The sequence below is a fragment of the Xenopus laevis genome, chromosome 5L, assembly GCF_017654675.1.
Source record: "Xenopus laevis strain J_2021 chromosome 5L, Xenopus_laevis_v10.1, whole genome shotgun sequence".
Lineage (NCBI taxonomy): Eukaryota > Metazoa > Chordata > Amphibia > Anura > Pipidae > Xenopus > Xenopus laevis.
The window spans coordinates 145,763,276-145,786,007 of record NC_054379.1 but is presented as its reverse complement, the minus strand read 5'-3'; the positions used below and the strand labels follow the sequence as shown (position 1 = coordinate 145,786,007).

The 22,732-nt window shown below is 38.9% G+C and overlaps 1 protein-coding gene across 3 annotated transcripts in view; it reads left to right on the top strand.

The window, feature by feature from the left end:
* eipr1.L (EARP complex and GARP complex interacting protein 1 L homeolog) overlaps nucleotides 1-22,732 on the top strand; it is a 118,319-nt gene that overhangs the window by 56,569 nt on the left and 39,018 nt on the right. For all 3 annotated transcript variants that reach the window (NM_001096651.1, XM_041562336.1, XM_041562337.1), the window contains 1 exon segment: nucleotides 18,738-18,837. In NM_001096651.1, the coding sequence (NP_001090120.1) occupies nucleotides 18,738-18,837 (100 nt within the window).

Here is a 22,732-nt window from a genome sequence, read left to right as displayed (position 1 = left end):
AGTTTTCCTCCGAAAAAAAAATATTATTTTTGACGCACAACATTTTTTTTCTCCCATTGAAGTCTATGGGATTTTCAAAGTGAAACTTGGCAAAAATGTGACTCATCACTACTATTAACATCATAGTTCAATGGACCTCTGCCATTGACTACATGAACTCGGCAGATTGTAGACGGAGAATAGTCAAATTAGCACTGTTTCCAGGTTTGAGGTGTGATAAATCTCACATTCAAATTCGAGTTTGAGTTTTGACCAAAAATAAAATGCTAATTTACCATTTCGAACCTTAGTAAATCTGCCCCTTATTATCTAAAGGTCCCCATACATGGGGCGATAAAAGCTGCCGACAGACCAAAAGTCGGCCAGACCTTGATCGGCCAGGTTAAAAAATCCCGTTGGATCGCGGCCACATCTGTGCGGTCCCACGATCCAACTGTCCAAATCAGATCCATTATGATCCAATCATTGGGCCCTAGGGCCCATGATCGGATCACCCTGATATCGCTCACTTGAATGTGGGCACATCGGGGAGAGATCCGCTTGTTTGGTCACCAAACGAGCAGATGTCTATGTCTATGGCCACCTTAAATCTAAGGTTACACATCTAAAGCCTGATTTCATAATAAAGAGTGAGAATGGTGGAACATGTCTATTTACTCTTTTAAGTACAAGGAAGACCGATCTGATGTTGAATCTCAACTCAATACCAACTTCATTAGCTGTTGGTCATCGTAAACCCTACTCTGTAGATTATAAAATTCCAGTGCGCTCAACAATAGCAACCAATCAGCAACTTGGTTTGATTAGCCTACGTCAAATTAGAAGATGAAAGAAATGATCTAACTGGTTGCTCAGCAACTGCATAGGATGGCACTGCAAAAGTCCAAAGAACCGTACGTGCCTAATGAGCATGCTCCTATCAACAGGAACAGATATCAACCTGACCTCGAGTGCACCAAACTGATTGGGACTTTAATGCTGAGACTGCTGCAGCCCCAGGAATCTAGCAATTTCAACAAATAAATGTGCCATCCCCAGGCCCTGTGGATGGCACAGCATAAATGAAAATATGTTGTCGGTATTCCTTCTGGGGGGCCCTTCTGATGCATTTTTATGGCATGCTGTTCTCTCTGAGATCCCTGAAGCAGCTTATGTACAAACTCAAGTAATGCTACCAGCTATGAATCCTTGGTCTCACCGAGTGACAAGATGAATAGCCTTGCCCAATCAACAGAATCTTTATAATAATAAATCCTTTCCTTCTATCTCTTTTACTAAGCTAAATTAGCAGACATAATTAATATCGGTTATCATCAAACAGAGAAGTCAGCTAATTTGTAACGTGAGTTTCACCGAATAGCGTAAATCCTACAGTTTTGACAATCCATCCTTATTACAGAGATTCATTAACCTTTGGTGGAGGTTCCTGATCTGATATCTTTTGTTATCTCCTGTACAGATCAATGGCAGGTAACTCTGGGAAGTGTCACAGGTTAGGCAATCGGCTCAATGAGAGCTGACAGGGCTATTACTGCACTGGTTCCCGATCCTTCTTAAATATGTCATTTTATAGCCTGACACCTATATCATCGGGGGAAACTGAGAGGGGAGACTGCTTGCAGAGGATTTCAGTCGGAAAAGGGAAAAAAAAACACGTCAAACTCAATGTGAAGGTTTTTTTAAGCTCCTAACTTTTCTAAGATGGTTATATCATTTAAGTGCTCTGGGAAAAGAATGTGCTTAAAAAGAAACTATTGGACGTGTCTCGGTGGATGTATATGAAAGGAAGATTGTCTCTACTGTATCCTCCATGGCTTTTTCATCTGTGCAGTAAGGAGAAACCGCACTGTTGACAAAGTCACTTAACTATTTGTGGCTTTCAAAACAATGCTTTCCATTGCATAGCTAAAAATACATTAATTACATATTTTGTTATTGAGATTTTTTTTTACAAAGAAAGATTTTTCATTCAACTAAACAAAAACCTGAGGATGGCAGCCCGTGGAGCTAGACTATCTTGTACTTACCCTCTTCCTTCTGGGGTATGGGGTAAAATGTCAGCTTTACCATGGATTGTTGCCCTTTTTGCCAGTGACAGAGCTACAGTAGGTACTTTTATCTAATTCTAACATATCTTTTGTCTCTCTTGCCTAAAGAGGCTTAATTCCTTGCATGACACTTCAGTCTGACAATCCAAAGACAGCGCTTGCTAGTAACAAATGCTGCTGTGAATAATACAATAAAATATTAATTCCCAGTTAATTAGAGGGAAACAACAGGCCAGCTTCCCGTTTTCATTTTATATCCAAATGAATATTCTCCTGCTGCTGAGCTCTTCAGCAGTTTAATTTCGTGTTTGGGTTTTTGGCTATTAAATTGATACTGACACAGGGAATGGGGGAGATCACAATATTCGCTTTTTAAAAATCCGCCTGCCAGTCCAACTGTACTTACTTCTTCATGTATGGCATGCTCTTCTGCCTATAACAACCACCTTTGGCTTTGGGCCTGGCCCTCAGCTACTTGGGTGCTACCAGGACTTAACACATGAGAATCCAGTACTCCCACAGGGGCAGGCAAGGGTGCAAAACATATACTCTGGGATGGAGCCAGTAAGGAAGGCGCTGTACATAGATAGGCCGCGTCAGAATCAGATAACAGGAGCAGAATGGTGAGGCAAACACAAGGTCAGGAACAAGCTGGGGTCAGAACCAGGAAGTCACACAAGGGCAGGAACAGGAACAACAATCACAGGGAACAGAGCACCTAGGACTAAGCACACGTGATCTATAATGGCAGCGAGTCAGTGCAGAACAGGGGGTTATATAGCCAGACTAATGTCTAATACTGAGCATCTCTGGCCAGATTAGAAACAGCTGAGTTCACCATGCCTACCAGGAAAAACAAGGATACCAAGAATAGTGACCCAGGACCTTAGGTGTCTGCCTGTGTAGCACAGCAGTAAAGGAGACTACATAGCAACCTGCAGACCGCTGTTTCAAACCCAGGCAAGATGTTACACTTCTCCTCCCATATCCTGAAGGACACAATGTAAGGAGTGTGTGTAGCCAATATTTACATGGGCATTATGTTGGCTGTCCAAGGCTGATTCCAGTACAAACTAAATCTAACAAAATAACTGCCTTTTGCAAAAATCCTGCATGTAGAGAGACAGGATTTCTGGTGAGTTTAATAGGGCTAGCTCTAATACATCTTCTAGGAGCCCCCTATAAGATATATTGGATCTAACTGTCAATGACTGACACCCAACTCCTGTATGAAGACAGAATGACGGGAAACAGATGCTGAGAGAGGGATCATGAAGATAAACTTAATTATTTCAGAAACGGTACAGCATTTTTAATTGATTATATGTAGAAAACTTCTTATTTCAGTATGCTGAATCTTATATTAAGGTTTCCTTTTTAACGATAGTTCCCCTTTAATTAACTTGACTACAGTTCCAAGAATTTCCAGGTCAACAAAAAATTAGTTTTCACCACAGACCTTATTTATTATTGCATAATGCATTTAAGGAACATTCTCCCCAAATCTCACCCTAGCATGCCTTCAGGCTAAACCCCACTGATACTGCCCAAGGCCATCCACCAGAGGGCAAAACCATATTTTCTATAGAGAAAGGGGAGAGGGAAAGCTTGGCCTAGGGCAGGGGTCCCCAAATGTTTTTACCCGTGTGCCACATTCAAATGTAGAAAAATAATTGGGGGTCAACACAAGCATAAAAAAATTACTGGGGATGTCAAATAAGCACTGCGATTGGCTATTTGGTAGCCCCCAAAAAGCACCTGCTTTGACGCCACTAAAAGCAACATCCAAGAGATCGGTGAGCAAAATGTTGCTCATGAGCTACTGGTCGGGGATCACTGGCCTAAGCAATCAGAATGCATCATGCCAAGTGCAGTGCCAGTTGTAAATGCAACACTATCAGGGGTGCCAACCCCACAGTTTGGAAACCACTGATCTATGTATTAATAAAGATGTCCTGTCGATGACCTCAGTCTTCTAAAGTCTGGTGCACTCTGGCAGCATTGGACCCTTATTCCAGTATGACATGTAAATAGATTTGCTGCATCACACTTAGTATAAGCATTTATTTCTTATGTAGTATATATGCTTTTCCAGACCAAGAATATGGTTAAACACATCAAGGAAGAAATGCAGAAACCCATCAGGAAACAGCTAGGCAAATTACTGGTGGAGAAGAGAGGCTGTAAAATAAAAGGTGATAATTGATGCATCTGGGTATAGCATTTAGGCAGAGAGTTGGAAACAGTCTGGGCTTTAACAGCTGTTAAATACTTCCGTAGACAACAGAAATACAAAAAGATAAGAAAGCTTGTATTTGTTAACCCATGGTGCCGCAGGTTTCCTTGTTTAGTTCTTCTGCTGAACTGTCTGGCACGGAAATGGGCACTTCAGTTTCTCATCTATTACTGTTCATAACAGTTTCTTAAAAGTCCTTTGTGCACCAGTTGTGTGTAATTCATGACACGATGTGGAACTTTGTTTCAGATCTTAAAGTGTTAAAAAAAAGTATTTGTCTGACTGTGTTCATCTAATTTGCATGTGATCTGCCATTTTTTTAAAAAAATGTCTATAGCCCAAAATGCAAGCTGTTCCTTACAAATGAAGTGTAAAGCCTCACGCTACTAAATTCTGTTGTCAAGACACCTACTGATATGTGTTTGTTGGGTGACTTTGGAAACAGTTTCCGATATGCAGTGCAAATTTACATCCATGGAAGCGCAGAACTGGAAGAAGGTTGATTATTGTTTTTCAAATGAATGGAAATATAAAGAACAAACAGGCTAAATATTTTCTTAGTGTTCTGCCCATTTTAGGCCTGTTATTGAGGAGCTTTCACCCTCAGCCCTTATGCCTACTGATAGTACGAATGCTTTGCAAGAAGCTAATAATCCCATAGACTCCATTATATCCGAATAATCCAAATTTTCAAAATGATTTTCTTTTTCTCTGTAATAATAAAACAGTACCTTGTGCTTGATCCAAGCTAAGATATAATTAAGGTATTAAGATTTAAAGTATGAAGATTACAGAAGGATCCGTTATCTGGAAAACCCAATGTCTCAAGAATTCTGGATAACAGGTCCCATACCTGTAGTCTGTAACAGAAGTATGTTTTTCTCCAGGTCTGCTAATCAAACTAGCTTCTGCTACATTGTCTCAAAGGTCAGAACCAACAGTGCAGAGAATGTAAACAGCCGGGCATATACTGCTTTCCATAGCATGTACAAATAACTTTAAAATCACAGAAAATGTGTACTTTGCATACAGGTATGGGATCTGTTATCCAGAAAGCTCCGAATTACAGGAAGACAGTCTCCCATAGACTGCATTTAATAAAATAATTCAGATTGTTAAATTTGATTTTCTTTTTTTCTGTAATAATAAAGCAGTACCTTGTACTTGATCCCAACTAAGATATAATTAATTCTTATTAGAGGCAAACAATTCTATTAGGTTTATTTAAAGTTTAAATTAAACTTAAGTAGACTTAATGTATAGAGATCCAAATTAGGTCCCATACTTGTATATTGGAAATTTGCATGAAGTTAGAGTTTCTTTCCTTATTTTTGCGTGGAGATTCTCTATAGTGTTAGGCAGCCTAATATATATCAAATAATACTTATTATACCTTTTATTAAGTCATGCTTATAGTACATCCTAATTGCCAATTTCTGTGGTTGCCCCTTATGTTGAGCCCTTCCTACCATGAATCAATGGCCCTTTTAAAGAAGAAGGAAAGTCGTTAACTAAGTGAATGTATTTACTTACCGGGCCGTTGCTGCTATCAGCAGAAAACTGCACCGGCCCGGGGTTATTCCACCATGGAGTAATCCTCTCCAAATTTCCCGGGACAGACACATGCGCAGAATGAAAATTTAAGTTAAAGTTTGGCTTTTCACTCTAATGCGCATGCGCAGCTGCGAGAAGTCAGAAGAAGCCGTAAGAAAATCGCTCCGTGGTGCTCACTAGTAGAACCACGGGCCTATGCAGTTTTCTGCTGATAGGAGCACCGGCCCGGGGTTTCAGGTAAGTAAATACATTCACTTGGGGATGCCTAAAATTTGGCACCCCAAGTGGTTACCGACTCTCCTTCTCCTTTAATACAGCTCAAGACCTTATTTGCACTTGATGCTGCTGAATAGCATTTCTTGCTACAGCCAAGTTTATCATCTACAAGGAATCCAAGGCCCTTTCTCATTATGGATTTGCCTAGTGCAGTCCCATTAAGGGTATGAGTGGATATTCTTACATCCCAGGTGCATGACTTTACATTTATCAACATTGAATCTCATTTGCCACTTAGCTGCCCAGATTGCCAGTTTGTCAAGATCCTGTTGCAAGGATGCCACATCCTGGATGGAATTAATTGGGCTGGATAGTTTGTGTCATCTGCAAACACTGATACATTACTTACAACACCCTCCCCTAAGTAATTAATGAACAAATTAAATAAAAGTGGACCCAATACCGAGCCCTGAGGGACCCCACTAAGAACCTTACTCCAAGTAGAGAATGTACCATTAACAACCACCCTCTGTACCCGATCCTGTAGCCAGTTTCCTATCCATGTGCAAACGACTTCATTAAGCCCAACAGACCTTAGTTTAGAAAGCAGTAGTTTGTGGGGCATGGTATCAACTGATTTGGCAAAATCCAAATAAATCACATCTAAATTTATAAACTTGTTCCCATTAACTGATCTGGCAGTACTGTTGCTCCAGTCAATATCTGGGTAATTGAAATCCCCCATTATCATCACTTTCCCCAAACTAGCAGCCTTTTCTATTTGCATCAGGAGCTTAGCCTCCTCCTCCTCACTTACATTAGAGGGTCTATATCATACGCCTACAATTAATTTGCTGGACTCTTCACAATTGGTGAAGAACTCCACCCATAAGACTTCTGCCCCCTCATTTTCTAACATAACCTCCTCCTTTATATAAGCTTCCTTATATCCTGCCTAACAAACAGACATACCCCTCCTCCTTTTCTATTGCCTCTGTCCTTCCGAAACAAAATATAGCCACTGAAATTAACTGCCCAGTCATGCGACTCATTCAGCCATGTTTTGGCCACACCAATCACATCATATTTTTCCCTCCAGCACCAGCACCTCCAGCTCTCTCATTTAACCAGGTAGACTATTTGCATTTGCAAACATACATTTAATACTGGTACCATATTGAACAAATGACATGTGGTCCTCCCTATCCTTAACAGTACCCCCAACCAAATCTCCTCCCCTATTTTCCCTTCCTTTGCCCACTATCTCTTCTAACATGTCTTCCACTGAATCCTTAACTGCCCCTCCCCCATGCCATTTAAAATCTCCTCCAACCCTCTAGCCATCTACTTTCCCAAAACAGTTGCATAATCATCATTAAGGTGCAGTCCTACACCAATCTCTCAGCCACGCATTAATCTTCCTAAGCTCCCACTGTCTTCTAAGCGTTGCTGGTGGCACAGGTAATATCTCTGAGAAAATTACCTCACCCTCAACTTTACACCTACTTTTTTTAAATTGTTCTTGAGGACTTCTCCACCTCCTCTAACTTTGTCATTGGTACCTATGTGTACCAAGACCGCCGGGTCTTTCCTAGCCCCTACCAATAATCTGTCCATTCATTCCATCACATGCCGACGGGAAGGCATTTCGGGGAGATTAGTCGCCTGCAGAAGTGAAGATTTGTCGCTGAGCGACTAATCTCTTCATTTGCCACCACCCTTAAAGACCCAGTCACAAGCAGAGATTTTCTGTTATAGCCAGTGATGTGGCATGGCGTAGATTAAGATGGACAGTTACCAGTTATGTACCGGCAATGTTTCACTGGTGCAGTAACCCATAGCAATCAATCAGGAATTTGGTTTGATTAGTCTTTTGCAGGTAGAATAATGAATGTAATTGTCTGGCTAATATGGGTTATGGCAGTTGTTGATAAACAAGTCCTAGTAATAAAGGGTATTTGAGAGTTAATGCCTTATGAAATGTGTAGAATTTCAGTTATCGGACATCATTTGAACTCCATGGATTCTGAATTCACAAAGAGTCAGAACCCAGAACAGTGGAATCACATATTTTTATAGGCTTGGGAACATATGACATGAGAATGTACGAATATGGGAGTAAAAGGGAGTTACCATAGGAAGAGCATAGAGATTTAGTCCACAGCACAGAAATGGAATCTGCATACACAGAATTTCGTTCTCTCTCAATAGTGACCTGGAGGCTTTTCTCGCTTACTTGCACATGGTAGCTAACTGTCTATCCCAACTGCCATTACAGATCTATCTTAGAAAGCTACAAGCTATATCACACTCTGTCATATAATCTAAGTATTTAAATCAGAATATCCAGTGTCTGTTGCATTTGCAGCCACTTTAGGCTCTTCAGCCACCGTCCCGATGCCTTTTGGTGTGATATTAGCCACCTGACACTATGATTTCCTCCCATAGTCAAAAACCAATTAGCCAAGTTAATTGACTCCTTATGAAGCTGACGCTAGTGGGAAGAATATTAGATTGTAAGTTCCAGGGGGGCAGAGATTGATGCGTTATATGTGAGCTATATAAAGGATGTACGTAGGGCCGGTATGGTATTTTGTTCGAAACAGAGAAGAGGGCTAATGTACATGATGTGAGATAGGGAATAAATGGTCACAGTTTTATGTGCACAGCCACTCCTTCAAGGCATCGCAAGGCTAGTTCTGCAGCCATCATTTGTGGTGACCTATTTAGGTCTGTGACATATCACATCTATAATGTGCCTGTAGTACCCGAGCAAAATGAGCCAGTACATCAGGGCTGTTTTCCTGGCTGTGAAGCTTGGTGCAGCTGAGGATAAGGACAGAAGAAAGATGAAGTGGCGCCGTGCTCGTACGCATGGGCTAAGCGCAGCAAGACACAGAGAGACAGCAGGCACTAAAATCCTTTGCAGGAAGATAAATTAGAGAAAGAAAGCACTCAGCGGAGATCCGGGGAACAGCAGCAGCAGCATTTTCAGGAGAAAACAGCAGCACTGAGAACAGCCTGGCAGGTTTTAAAGGTCACATCATCTTTTGCAAATTAGAAATCAGTCAGAGAGAATTAGCCATCCAGGGTGCTCTTGTCTTTCCACAAGAGTGCCTTACTGCTGCAGTGCATTAAAGGAGAAATGTGCCCAGGTTGGCTAAAATCTGTGATAGGCAACTGGAAAGCTGACAAGAAACAAGCAGAGAGAAAAATTGGGAATGTTCCACTAAGCAAGCCTGTTCTGTTAAACATAAGCTGCACATTCCCCCTTACTTTATTGACATTACCCCCCTAAATTACATGCATTTTATTAATTGCCTTGATATTACGACATCCACATATAGAGCATCTCCCTGGTGCATCATTATCACGGTCGGCTTTGCAGCAATGTTTGCCCACGACAGCTATAGTTTTTAACGCTGCCCTTTTTCCACCTTGCCCTAACGGGTCCATTAAATAAAATGCATTCCTCTCATTTTTCATCTTTATTACAGCTATGGCATCTATTATACAGAATGCCAGGGACCTAGGGTTTTCCAGACAATGGATCTTTCTATTCTTAAAAACCTTTAAACAATCCAAAAAACACCCAGCAGGACAATTTTGCTACTGCCTTTTTATTTTAGAGAAAATAGCAAATGGGTAAAAAAAAATAATATTTAAGTAGGACAGTGCCGGAAATGGAAATGTGGCATTTTGGAGCATTCTGGATAATGGGTTTCTAGATTTTTTCCTAGACAGACAGGAACACCAGACAAAGTCCACACTGGACTGTACCTTTATTTTATTGACATGCAGGCAAACAAAAACAAACGTTCTTTTTATACAAGTTTACATATCTGACCACACAGTAGGCCCAGTACTTACAGTCTTCATTAGCCAGGAACACCCCCCCCCAACTAGTTTTGTAGCAAACAAGAGTCTAACAGACTTTAGTGTAATTTGCACTTACAGTTCTTTCACTCTTCATAAGGGTCTGCATTCAGTTTAATGTTTTCCATAAACTCTCTTAGGACCTCTTGTCCTGAATCACCCAGAGCTTTACTGAGCTCCATGTTGCCTCCGGGTAGAGCATTGTCTCTCCCGCTCACACTCAAGAAAGGCCCGTGCCTCTTTTTATATCCAAGCCAGAGCTGTCTCTCCTTCTCATAACCAGGGCAGAGCTGTCTCTCCCTCTTAATGTAAGGCTCCACAGGCCCCTTGGTTTTCTCTCAGGCTTCTGCACACCGATAATGGGAAGAGCCAGAACCTCCAGGAATTGGAGCACAACCCTTTTACCTCTACAGTCAGCTCCGCTCACAGCTGCCACCTAATTACCTGACTGAGAGGGAATATTAACCCTTTTTCTTCTAGACATCCCTCTGCAGCCTATATCATTCATCTTAAATGTACACATTGCTGTACTAGCTGTCCTATCAAAAGGCATAAATATATTATATTTCCTTTGTGCTGGCAATTTGACATTTAAACTGGTGCCGTCATTTCTGTGCACACGCATGATCACTCAACTTACAGGGATCACTGATTCACACCAAGACATTCTCATTCAAAGATTTGCTTTTCATGTGACCAGCCAGATTGGATGAAGTGGTTTACTGACTTTCAAAACGCAGAGGTGGGTAGAGGTCTCCACAGTCAAGCTAAAAACCATACATAGGAGAAAGTGAAAGACACAAAGAACTATGGTATCTTAATAGCCTCTTATTATAGACTACGGGGCAGATTTATTAAGGTTCGAATGGTAAATTCGGATTTTCAAATTGTTTTTGTGTCGAAACAAAGTAGCAACAAATTTGAATTTAAAAGCACCAATTTGAATGTGAGATTTATCACACCTCGACAATGGAAACAGTTCTAATTCAAATATTCACCTGCTGTGTTCATTTACATAGTCAATTGCAGATGTCCGTTAATCCATTTAAAGATTTTAATTGCCTTCCAAATTTGATTCGAATTTTCGGGTCGGGATTATTCAAACGAACCTCCCAGTCGAGTTGTGAGTACATTCTAATTTATTAGAGTAAAAAAAATAATATATTCACATAAATTCAAAATTTGACCTTTGATAAATAACCCCCTAAGAGTCTGATCAGAAAGTTATGCCTGCTTTTTAACAGAATTGGCCTATACATTTTGATTAAATGCTTGGAGAGAAAGTGAAAGTGGTTTAGTACAGCAGAACTTGCTCCTTTCATAGAAGCACTACCCAATCCCCCTAATCTTGCATTGTTCCTTATATAGAGGTACCATCTTAATATCAATAGATTTTATTTAAACATCACAGACATGATTAAAAATGTCTGTTTTGTTGTATTTTTTTTCAAGCATGGAACATGTCCATGAAGTCATTTGATACAATATTATATTTGAAGCAAATATAATCATTTTATGATTTTTATAAGAATAATTTAAATGAGAAGTAAGATCATTCTATAAATGCAACAATAAGAGGGCGCACTGGCACTGGCATGAAATATATTTAATTCATGATTTATCTGTAAAAACAAAGATCACTGTGTCCAGGTTATGTTCTATTCTGTGACTCTTTATTGATGTGGAAGTTGAACATTAAAGAAGCAGGGCAAGAAGGGTATTGACGCCTTTAAACAATGGCATTTGGGGAAGACTTCTGAGATTACTGTGGACAGCAAGGAAAACAAATGGATCCTTGACCAAATGAAACCTGACTTTCTATTTAAAGCAGACATTACCAGAAGGGAACTGTGCTATATTGGACATATTATGAGAAGGCCCTGTCCATTGAAAAGACAGCTGTGCTCTAAAGAATTGTAGTGAAAAGTGGAAGAGGACAACCAGCAAGATGGATGCATTCAATCACAACATAAACATTCCACTGAGAAGCCTAAAGACCCAAACAGGAGGCAGGAGATTCTATGGTCCCAAAGATTCAAAATAGATTTGACAGCTCTTAATAGTAAGAATACGAGACACCCAGAGTACAGCTATTGCAGGGGTTGTTGACCTTGAAAGTAGCTTTTCATATGGTATTTTTATTTTTTTGTTGTACTTTTTTTCAGCTGCATTTTTCCATTTCAGAATTTCAACTGCTACCTGCTTGCTAGGGTCTCATTTATTGTGACAGCCAAGCTCTTGTTTGGAACAGGAGAGGGCCTTTACAGATATATAGGAGACGAGACTCACAAATATGCTATGCAATATTTCCTTATAAAATGTGCTTTCAGATGCCATTGGTTATAGTCGCTGCTTAGTGATTTAGTAATCAAGACTCACAGAACCCTGTTATCCAGAAAGCTCCAAATTATGGTAAATCCATCTCCCATAACCTTTTTTTCTCCCATAAAATTGTAATCAAATAATTCAGAATTTTAAAAATGCTTTCCTTTCTGTAATAATAAAACAGTACAGATTTAAGGTATGGAGGATCTAAATTACAGAAACATCCCTTATCTTGAAATCTCCAAGTCCCGAGCATTTTGGATAGCAAATCCCATGCCTGTGCAACTATTGTAACCCTACTGTAAAATATTATGATATTAGAAACACAACAGGGAGAAGAATAATTCAAAAACCATAAAGCATAAAAGACCTAGACCAAATTACATCAAGTAGCAGGCCAATCTCCAACATACTTAAAGTTAATTTGAAGGTCACCTTAACCTTTAAATCAATAATTCCTTTGTGCCAGATAATCCCAGTTTTGTAATCACAACATTTACAGTGTGATTGTATGCAGTCATCTATGTAATGATGGGTCTGCAGAGTCCATAAAGCAGCAAACCTCTGTTCAACACGAGTGAAATAAATGGAACATGAAAATGTTTAACTTAAAATCCATATTTTTTTCCATTATAAAGTGATAATGGGTCATAATTTTATTTTTACCCTTACAACATCACCCTGGGAGATAACGAGCTCTGTATAAATGAACCTATCTTTGTCCTAGCTGCTGCCTGTGTCTTAGGTTTACACATAAGGAGAATTTCTTATATATATAGTGGTTTATTATGACCTATAATTTGATTAAATGCTCTAAAGAATCCAGAAGGTGGGATCAAGTGTAAAGTAAAGGAGCTGTTGTCATTATTCTGTTCAATATATATATATATATTTATTAAAGTGCTGCTGATCACAGGTCTATATAATCCCATTAACCCAGTGGTTCCCATATTGTAACTTTACAACCCAAGGGGTCATAAAGCAGTGACCTTAGGGCCAGTAATGGCAGGAATTGGAGAAAATGTCACTTTTGCTGTGGCGGATGGTAACTTATGGTTAGACCCTGACTTTCTATAATATTTTTTTCTTATGGACATAAAGTTACTAACATTGTAAATTAGGCTGAAAAAGGACACACAAAATCCAGAGGAAGAAAAAAAAAACCCATCTTAAGCCTCTCCAATTTGCCTCAGAGGGAAAAAATTCCTTCCTGACTTCAAGATGGCAATCGGACCAGTCCCTGGATCAACTTTTACTATGAGCTATCTTTTATAACCCTGTATTCCCTCATTTGCTAAAAAAATTTTGCTTTCAATAATTTAGTCCAAGCCAAGAGACATTCCCATTAAAGGCTGTGGTGCCCCATCTCATTAAGTAATCTTTTTTATTGGTCAGCTAGGTGCAATGCTGCCTTTATTCTTTAAAGGAATTCAGTGTGACGTTAAGGCTTGTATGTGAACTAAACAGATCTGCCTCGCTCTATTGGGCTTTCGTTTAAAGGGAATTTACTACTGAGAAAGTCTATTCACTTCCACCTAATTTATTTTCTCTACCAGTGAGTTGTAACATTAAAAAGCCTATTTAGTTTTCTTTTAAATGTACTACAAAACCCCTCCTATTCAGCTAGTTTACCTTATGCAATTCGAGCTCTTGCTGGAAAAAACAGGCATTTAAATGGCCAGAAGAGAAGGTATTTTTTATGTATATAAACACATTTGTTAATTTACATATTATCTATGATATGTAGATAATAGTCAACTGGGACAGGGGAATTGCTTTCATCTCTCAGAAAAAATCTAAATATGCAGTGTAGATCTTGTAACAGGTCTGGCAGTATTAAAGATGATATCTTTTTGCCCCCACGTGCTAGGATAATGCAAAATAATCCATTGAATGTTAGTATTTATGAAGATATTTTCAATTACTTGTGTTTTGATTATAGCTTGCACTTATTGATTGACAGTTGCTTAGGAAATGCTTAAAGTTAGGACTCCTGCAATGACTTGGCACACGACGGGACGAGTTGGTCTGGAAGAACCCCAGTAATGGGGTGTATAGATGAGTGAGGTTCAGAGACTTGCGGTGATTGAGGGCAAGATGAACAGACAAATCTAGGGCAATTTGTAGACCCACATCATAAATAAATCAGGCCACACACAAACATACATATATTTAACTTAGTTTTCAGTTTCCAGCTAAACTGTATAATCATCAATGTGTCCATCATATACATCTCTGCACCGAACTAAACTCTACTGTCTACTGAGCTATCCAGATAACGGCCTTTGTAAACATACATCTAAGCACAAATATATTGATGGAACAAACCTCAGAAAGCAAGAGTTTATCTGTTCCTCACCATGAAAGTGGGTCTCTATTCCATACTAGCTTAACCCAAAATATCTTGGGGAAGAGAGATAAATATGATTTTTTTTACAGAACAGTAGAAAAATGATTCTGAAATTGTTGCAAGTTTCAGGAACCTAAAAAAAGTCTTCTGAATAGAGAGGTATCACACCTTACCTACGTTGCAAAAGGTTGGTGAGATACAGAGGGTATTAAGGGGAGATAGGCAACTCATCAAACATATAGTACTGGGAATGTATTTTACATACAGACATACAGAATGGGAACATTTGGAACCCAAACTATGTGGCTGGCCCCTTGGGGGAGGGGAGGCTCAGCCTCAATGTCTTTTAGGATGAGAATTGGGATGAGCAGTTATTGGTTCTCCTAGGTGCACTTGGAAGCCCAACGTGAAGGTTATTTATTGCAGAACCGTTTATATTGCAAACGTCAGTTAGAATGAGATTTGGGGTGAAAATGTATATTCTTAAAACTATGACTGGTGCACCACTATCTGTCTATCACTCATTTTTTTAGAAGCTAGGGGTCCTGACCAAAGGTTGGACCTTCATGCAGACCCTAGTCAATGGTTGGACCTTCACCTGATACTTAAACTGAAATATTTAACAACCAGTGATATAAGCAGTCTCCTAAACACAGTTAAAGCAAAAATGATGCTAAGACCTTGCTGGAAGCTGCTTTTTTGATGCCATTAAATCTGTTATCCCTCTCTACTGGAAAACACAAGATGTAATAGAGCTGTACTTTGCTACTGGGACTAAAGGCAATAAAAGCGGGCTGTCACTCTACCAGATGCAACTTGATATTCAGGGTAAATAAATTTGTTTCATAAAAATTCCATTGTGGATAAAGACCGCTGTTTTCATTCATATTTTAAACATTGCTGCTCCCTATCCAGCAATCCAAGCCAGGCAGCATTTGGGGCAATACTTGTTTTTTGTGCAATATTTATAATGTACAAAAGATGGATAGTAATTGGTTTCCATAAACAGGTCCTAAGATTCAGACAGCGATCATTCATTTTGGGGATTCAAGATCTTCTAAACTGAATCTATTTAAAAATGAAATATTATCAGCGTTTTCTTACGAGTTATATTTTCTAGTTACTAGAGATTTATTCGTCATTTGCTAGACCATGTATGTAATCTTGATGCCTGTTATAGCTCCAAGCTCTCTAATCCAGTGGAGGGATGCTGGTGATTCAATAACATCTAGATAGCGTTAGGTTGGGCAACCCTGTTCTAAAATGCTTCTAGAAGGCTAATAAGAGTATGGGATCTGCTGGAAAGCCATTATCCTGAAAGCTATAAATTATGGAAAGGCCATCTGCCATAGACTCCATTTTATTCAAATTTTTAAAAATGATTTGCTTTTATCTCTGTAATAATAAAATAGCACCATGTACTCAATGCAAACTAAGATATAATGAATCCATATTGGAAGTAAAACCAGCCTGTTGGGTTTATTTAATGTTTACATTAGTTTCTAGTTCACTTAAGGTATGAAGTATGAAATTATGGAAATATCCATTATCTGGAAAACCCCAGGTCTTGAGCATTCTGAATAACAGGTCCCTTACACATACCATATGTTTTTACAGAGAATAAAATATGTAATTTTCATAGATTCTTTATAATTATAGTTCCCAATTCAAATATGCAGAGGAATGTTTGTTAATTGTTGTCAGACGTTATTGAGTGGTGGTTATTCAGCAAACTTTTGTATTCCTTTTTGCATAATCACTGCTAAATCAAGATGGTAAATGATTTTCAACATTTAGCAGCAATTTTCTCTGCAACAACGGGACATTTTGTGCTTGTGTTGTTGTGATTATATGAGTTCTTTTTTCTTTTTAATACATTTGGCCTTAACAGGGCCATACATGATTCAGACCAAGTCGGCAGCTTATCTGCCCAAGTATGGAGCCCTCCGACCGATATCTGGCTCAAAAATGGGGAGATATTGCTCTGGTAGATTTGGAAATCCATTAGGGCAAGTACTGTACCATCTTGTTGATGTCGTCCTTGCCCTGGTGGCTTACATTCCAGTCATTGTAATTTTATCCTTTAGCCTTATGAGCATATCACGTAAATATCCCCTCATTTGGCAAATGAGCAAATATTTCAATGTATGGCCAGCTTCAATGTGTCGCCAAAGATAACATTTCTGTAAATAATTGATATATGTCTCTGTATCCTTTAATACCACCAACACAATGTCTACTTTGCCCATTTCCATATTTATTACACTTTAACCAAGGTACAGTAACAATAGCATTACTTAACTTGCTCATTCCTGGCCCCATCACTTCTTTTGGGAGTATGAAGACTCATTGCCATACATTTTATTCCTTTAAAGACATTTTCACAAGAGCTTTATCAGCTTCCTCCCACTTCTCTGGAAATCCTTCATATAAGTAAAGGCCGTTCATGAAAAAAAATTTCTAACAGTAATTTTTCTTATAGTATGTGCAATGGGAAAATCACATAATGCCATTTTAAAGGGATACTGTCATGGGAAAACATGTTTTTTTCAAAACGGATCAGTTAATAGTCCTGCTCCAGCAGAATTCTGCACTGAAATCCATTATTCAAAAGAGCAAACAGATTTTGTTATATTCAATTTTGAAATCTGACACGGGGCTAGACATATTGTCAATTTCCTAGCTGCCTCCAGTCATGTGATTTGTGCTCTGATAAACTTCAATCACTCTTTACTGCTGTACTGCAAGTTGGAGTGATATCACCCCTCCCTTTTCCCCCAGCAGCCTAACAACAGAAGAATGGGAAGATAACCAGATAGCAGCTCCCTAACACAAGACAACAGCTCCCTGGAAGATCTAAGAAGAGCACTCAATAGTAAAAGCCAAGTCCCACTGAGACTGATTCAGTTACATTAAAGGGATACTGTCATGGGAAAAAAATTTTTTTTCAAAATGAATCAGTTAATAGTGCTGCTCCAGCAGAATTCTGCACTGAAATCCATTTCTCAAAAGAGCAAACAGATTTTTTTATATTCAATTTTGAAATCTGACATGGGGCTAGACATTTTGTCAATTTCCCAGCTGCCCCTGTTCATGTGACTTGTGTCTGCACTTTAGAAGAGAAATACTTTCTGGCAGGCTGCTATTTTTCCTTCTCAATGTAACTGAATGTGTCTCAGTGAGACATGGGGTTTTTACTATTGAGTGTTGTTCTTAGATCTACCAGGCAGCTGTTATCTTGTGTTAGGGAGCTGCTATCTGGTTACCTTCCCATTGTTCTGTTGTTAGGCTGCTGGGGGGGAAAGGGAGGGGGGTGATATCACTCCAACTTGCAGTACAGCAGTAAAGAGTGTTTGAAGTTTATCAGAGCACAAGTCACATGACTTGGGGCAGCTGGGAAATTGGCAAAATGTCTAGCCCCATGTCATATTTCAAAATTGAATATAAAAAAATCTGTTTGCTCTTTTGAGAAATGGATTTCAGTGCAGAATTCTACAGGAGCAGCACTATTAACTGATTCATTTTGAAAAAAATTTTTTTCCCATGACAGTATCCCTTTAAGTAGGAGAAATAACAGCCTGCCAGAAAAGTGCATCCTAAAGTGCAGGCACAAGTCACATGACTGGGGCAGCTGGGAAACTGACAAAATATCTAGCCCCATGTCAGATTTCAAAATTGAATATAAAAAAAATCTGTTTGCTGTTTTGAGAAATGGATTTCAGTGCAGAATTCGGCTGGAGCAGCACTATTAACTATGACAGTATTCCTTTACGTAATAAAGTCCTACCCTATAGTTCTTATGAGGCACTGTACTCACATACAAGCTAATGATACAAGTACAACCTAGGCTACATCAGCCAATGAATGGACAGAGCTGTGTCTTTGTCTCACACATCTTCCCGTTACAATCAGAAGCCACAGTTTGTTTGTTCCTTGCTGTCAGATGACTAATAAGCTTGCAGATCACAAAATGGCGACTCAAGGTAAAATTCATTTACTCAAACTACCAGAATCATCTCCTTAGGTTTAAATGAACAGCGAGTGTACTCATTTTTGTTCTATTGAATAACCCCCACCCGAGAAATATTTTCCTTATTAGAATTGTGGTTTAAATTCTAATTCTATTTTGTAGTGTTACTTGGGAACCATTGGGCGACGGAAAGAAATTGCTCTCCTTGGCTGACAATTATCTTCTGATCTGGGATTTACAAGAAAGTTCTACAAAGTCTGTGGTAAGGACGTGTTTGAATGTTTAGTTATTTATATTTCGTTTATATGCACTAAAAATATGGATATTACTTTTTTCCACTATATTTCTTGTTCCTGTCCCTGTCAGTAAACAACATTTTTGCTATATGGCGCAGGAGTAGAAATAATGTTTTCTACTTATTTCATGAGATTGCAGAATTTCCTTAGGTATAACCAAAGTCATGTTTCGAAACTTAAAGGAATAGTTCAGTGTGATAATAAAAACTGGGTAAAGAGAAAGGCTGTGCAAAATAAAAAATGTTTCTAATATAGTTAGTTAGCCAAAAATGTAATGTATAAAGGCTGGAGTGAACAGATGTCTAATAAAACAGCCAGAATCCAACTTCCTGCTTTTCAGCTCTCTAACTCTGAGTTAGTCAGCGACTTGAAGGGGGGCCACATGGTACATTTCTATTCAGTGAGTTTGTAATTGATCCTCAGCATTCAGCTCAGATTCAAAAGCAACAGATATGACCCATGTGGCCCCCCCCTCAAGTCTCTGATTGGTTACTGCCTGGTAACCGGGTAAACCAAGAGAGCAGAAAAGCATATTATATGCTATTAGAAACATTTTTTATTTTGCACAGCCTATTTATTTACCCAGTTTTTATTTTTACACTGAACAATTCCTTTAACTTACCCGGAACCTCTGCTAGCTGAGATGCCCCAATTTGTGGCATCATATCTTCCTATGCACATGAAGGGGGTTATTTACTAAAATCTTAACTTACTTTTATCTCACTAAAATCTGATTTTAGCTCAAACTCCCATACCCGATTTGACCTTATTTATTATTTAAAAAGCTCAAATTAATCGGTTCGGGGGGTTTGTTGGCCGAAATTATCGTTTTTTCGGGCTAAACCCAGTGCAGACCGTGATAACTTCCAATTAGGAGAGGGACCTCTGCCATTTACTTATACACAACCTTGGCAGGTCTGAGATGGAAGATTTTGAGATTTGGGCTTTTTGCAGCATCAGGCTTTAATTAATCTCGAAAAATTTGAGTTTTTGAATTAAAAAAAATTTTTTTGCCCCAAAAAGCACTGCCAGATAAATTTGGAGTTGAATTTCCCACTTTCATCTATGTGACTGGAAATGCGGTATTTAAATATATGCACTTGACGGCTTTGAATTGACAGACATGTAGCACATCAGCAAGTGCAGTGAGCAAATGGCATTTGCCACAACTGATGCTTGGGCCGTGTCAGCCTGCAGATCCAACTGGGAATGACTGTAGAGGGTGATAGTTGCTCCGAGTCCCAAAGAGCCGCAGGTTAAAGAATACTGTTTTACCGAATTGTGTAAGTGGAGTCACAAAATGTACTATATGTAAGGCACGCTGCATCATGGTTAGTGATTCATTGCATGCATTGGGGATTTGTTATAATAAGTGCTGGCATGCAGTGATACTGTTCCAAGAACCGACCCCCTTTTTATCTTGCCACTATGACAGCAGCATTGACGAATCTCAAAGAAAAAATGGATTCTTTCTTATTAAAAACTAAAAATTTCCCTGGGAAATAATAAACTTCTGAACCGCTCCAATCCTTTATGACCTTAAAGGGAGTGTCCTTGGTTTGCACACCATCTCCATTGTGCCTTATGCGAGACTGTTCAGATCTCTAGCCTATCATCTACCTGCCACATTTCCAGCCCAGACGCCTAGTAATGAAGAGGGCGTGCAAAGTCAGAGTGGGTAGCATCTAATTAAGGCACAATGAATGCTCTGAAAGCTAAATCCATTTAAAGTAATGCCACATTATGTCAATTTACTTGATGCGCCGTGGCAATCCTTCTTCCTAATGGCAGGTTGCAATGCTGCTTTGTATTATTAATGGCAGTCTGCAAATCAGCAGTGTTCCGTGTAGAAATGTTCTGGCTGGAACTGTGTGTTCAGGAAGAAGAGTTTGAACATGCCGATATGCGTGTCTGATTTTTGAAGGAAAGCATATTCGTGCCCAGAAGATTGCTGAAATTGCTCAAGAACAGCTCATCCTTGTGAAAGCCTTTCCTGAGTAGCCAGATCAGTGAATGCATGGCTTATCTGCCATACAAGATTTGTGTTCAATATTCAGCCGGACACGCTCTTTTCTCCCTACATCTTCCTTTTTCACATTCTCCCTGTATAGACATACACACGCACATACTTTTATTTACTGTGAGTGACATCAGTGCTAGCCAGAACGACAGAATGGATTCCTGAGTACTAGGCAGTAAAGCGTATTAGAGGTAATAGCTTTCTTCCATCACACACATATACAGAATATTTATTTCCAGAATGCTCAGGACCGGAGGTTTTCCAGATAAGGGATCTTTCCCTAATTTGGATCTCCATAACTTGTCTGCTAAAAACCATTTAAACATTAATAAAAACCCAATAGGATTGTTTTGACTCCAATAAGGATTAATTATATCTTAGTACTGTTTCGGCCCATGCCTGGGCCTTTATCAAGGATAAAGGACCAGGCATGATCCGAAACGTTGGAAGCACAAGTTTGAATAAAAACTAATTTTCTTCACTCAACAGTGGAGTGTGGGTCCCTGTTTAATTGCTGTATGCTCAAGCCTATATATATTTATGTATAAGGTCTGTTATCCGGAAACATATTATCCAGAGAGCTCCGGATTACAGCAAGGCCATCTCCCTTTGTTTTCCTTTCCCAAGTTTGAATAAAAACTAATTTTCTTCACTAAACATTGGAGTGCGGGTCCCTGTTTAATATAAAGAGAGAGAGATTAGTATTCAGATTTGATCCACATTTTTATTCATTCGTGCTTTTTATATTAGGATATTTTAATAAATGACTTGGCATTCGTGGTTTTAGAGAAAATCCATTTTTTCGTGCAATCTTAAAACCACTAAAATCAGAATATCGCTCAACGGGTCTCTAAGAGGCACATTTACTAAAGTGTAAATTTTCTCCTTGTCTAAGTTCACCCAAGTTCAGCTCAATTTTCCTAGTATATATTCACTACACATCTCATATTTACTAAAACGCGTAAGTATTATTTTTCAAAAGAAATGCGGTTTTCTCCTAGCGTAAATTCACCAGAGAAATGATGTATGTGGAAAATGAGCTAATAAAGAAAAAACATTTAACGTTGTTAATAAGACATCAGTGTTAATATTTTGGATAAAAAATTAGCACAGTATCACTTCGATCATAGAAAACTGAACATGTTTTCTCCGGGTACAAAAAGGGGGTTATTTATCAAAGGTTGAATTGAAGATCTTTTTTATCCCTCGAATGAACTCACACCTCGAAATGTTTCTAATTTAGGAAAAAACGACACTGTAAAAACCCCGAATCAGTGCAGTCGGGGTGAAAAACTCAAATGCTCAAATTTTTCAAAAAAAATCTCACATTGTTTGTGTTTTTTTTTTAACCCGAAAATTTGAGTTTTGACTGAAAAAAACTTTAAAACATTTGTGGAAAAAACAACTCGACCTTTGATAAAAAATCCCCTAACAGTGTCTAGCGGGGAAAGCCGCTGGAAATGAAATGTGATTATAGGGAAATGACTAGCTGGTTCTCTTGATGATGTTGAATCTGAATTTTTTTTTCCATTGTCTCTTTGACTGTCTAGCCGCATCCCATCCGATTCCCTATCCAATCCCACAGGCCTTGTTTGTATTATTCTAATGATGTTACAAGAAGTCAGGAAAGGGGAACTTGACTAGAAGTCAGGTGCCATCACTGGAGTTGTGCCATGTAAAACTGGTTGAATTTAAGAGTTTATGTGAGTTTTCTTTACTCTAATAAACGCGAATGTACTCACAGCTCGAATGTTAGCTTATTTATGAATAATGTTACCGACCTGAAAACTCAAATCGAATTCGAACGCAATGCAAATAGAGCTTTCCTAGAAGGCTATTAA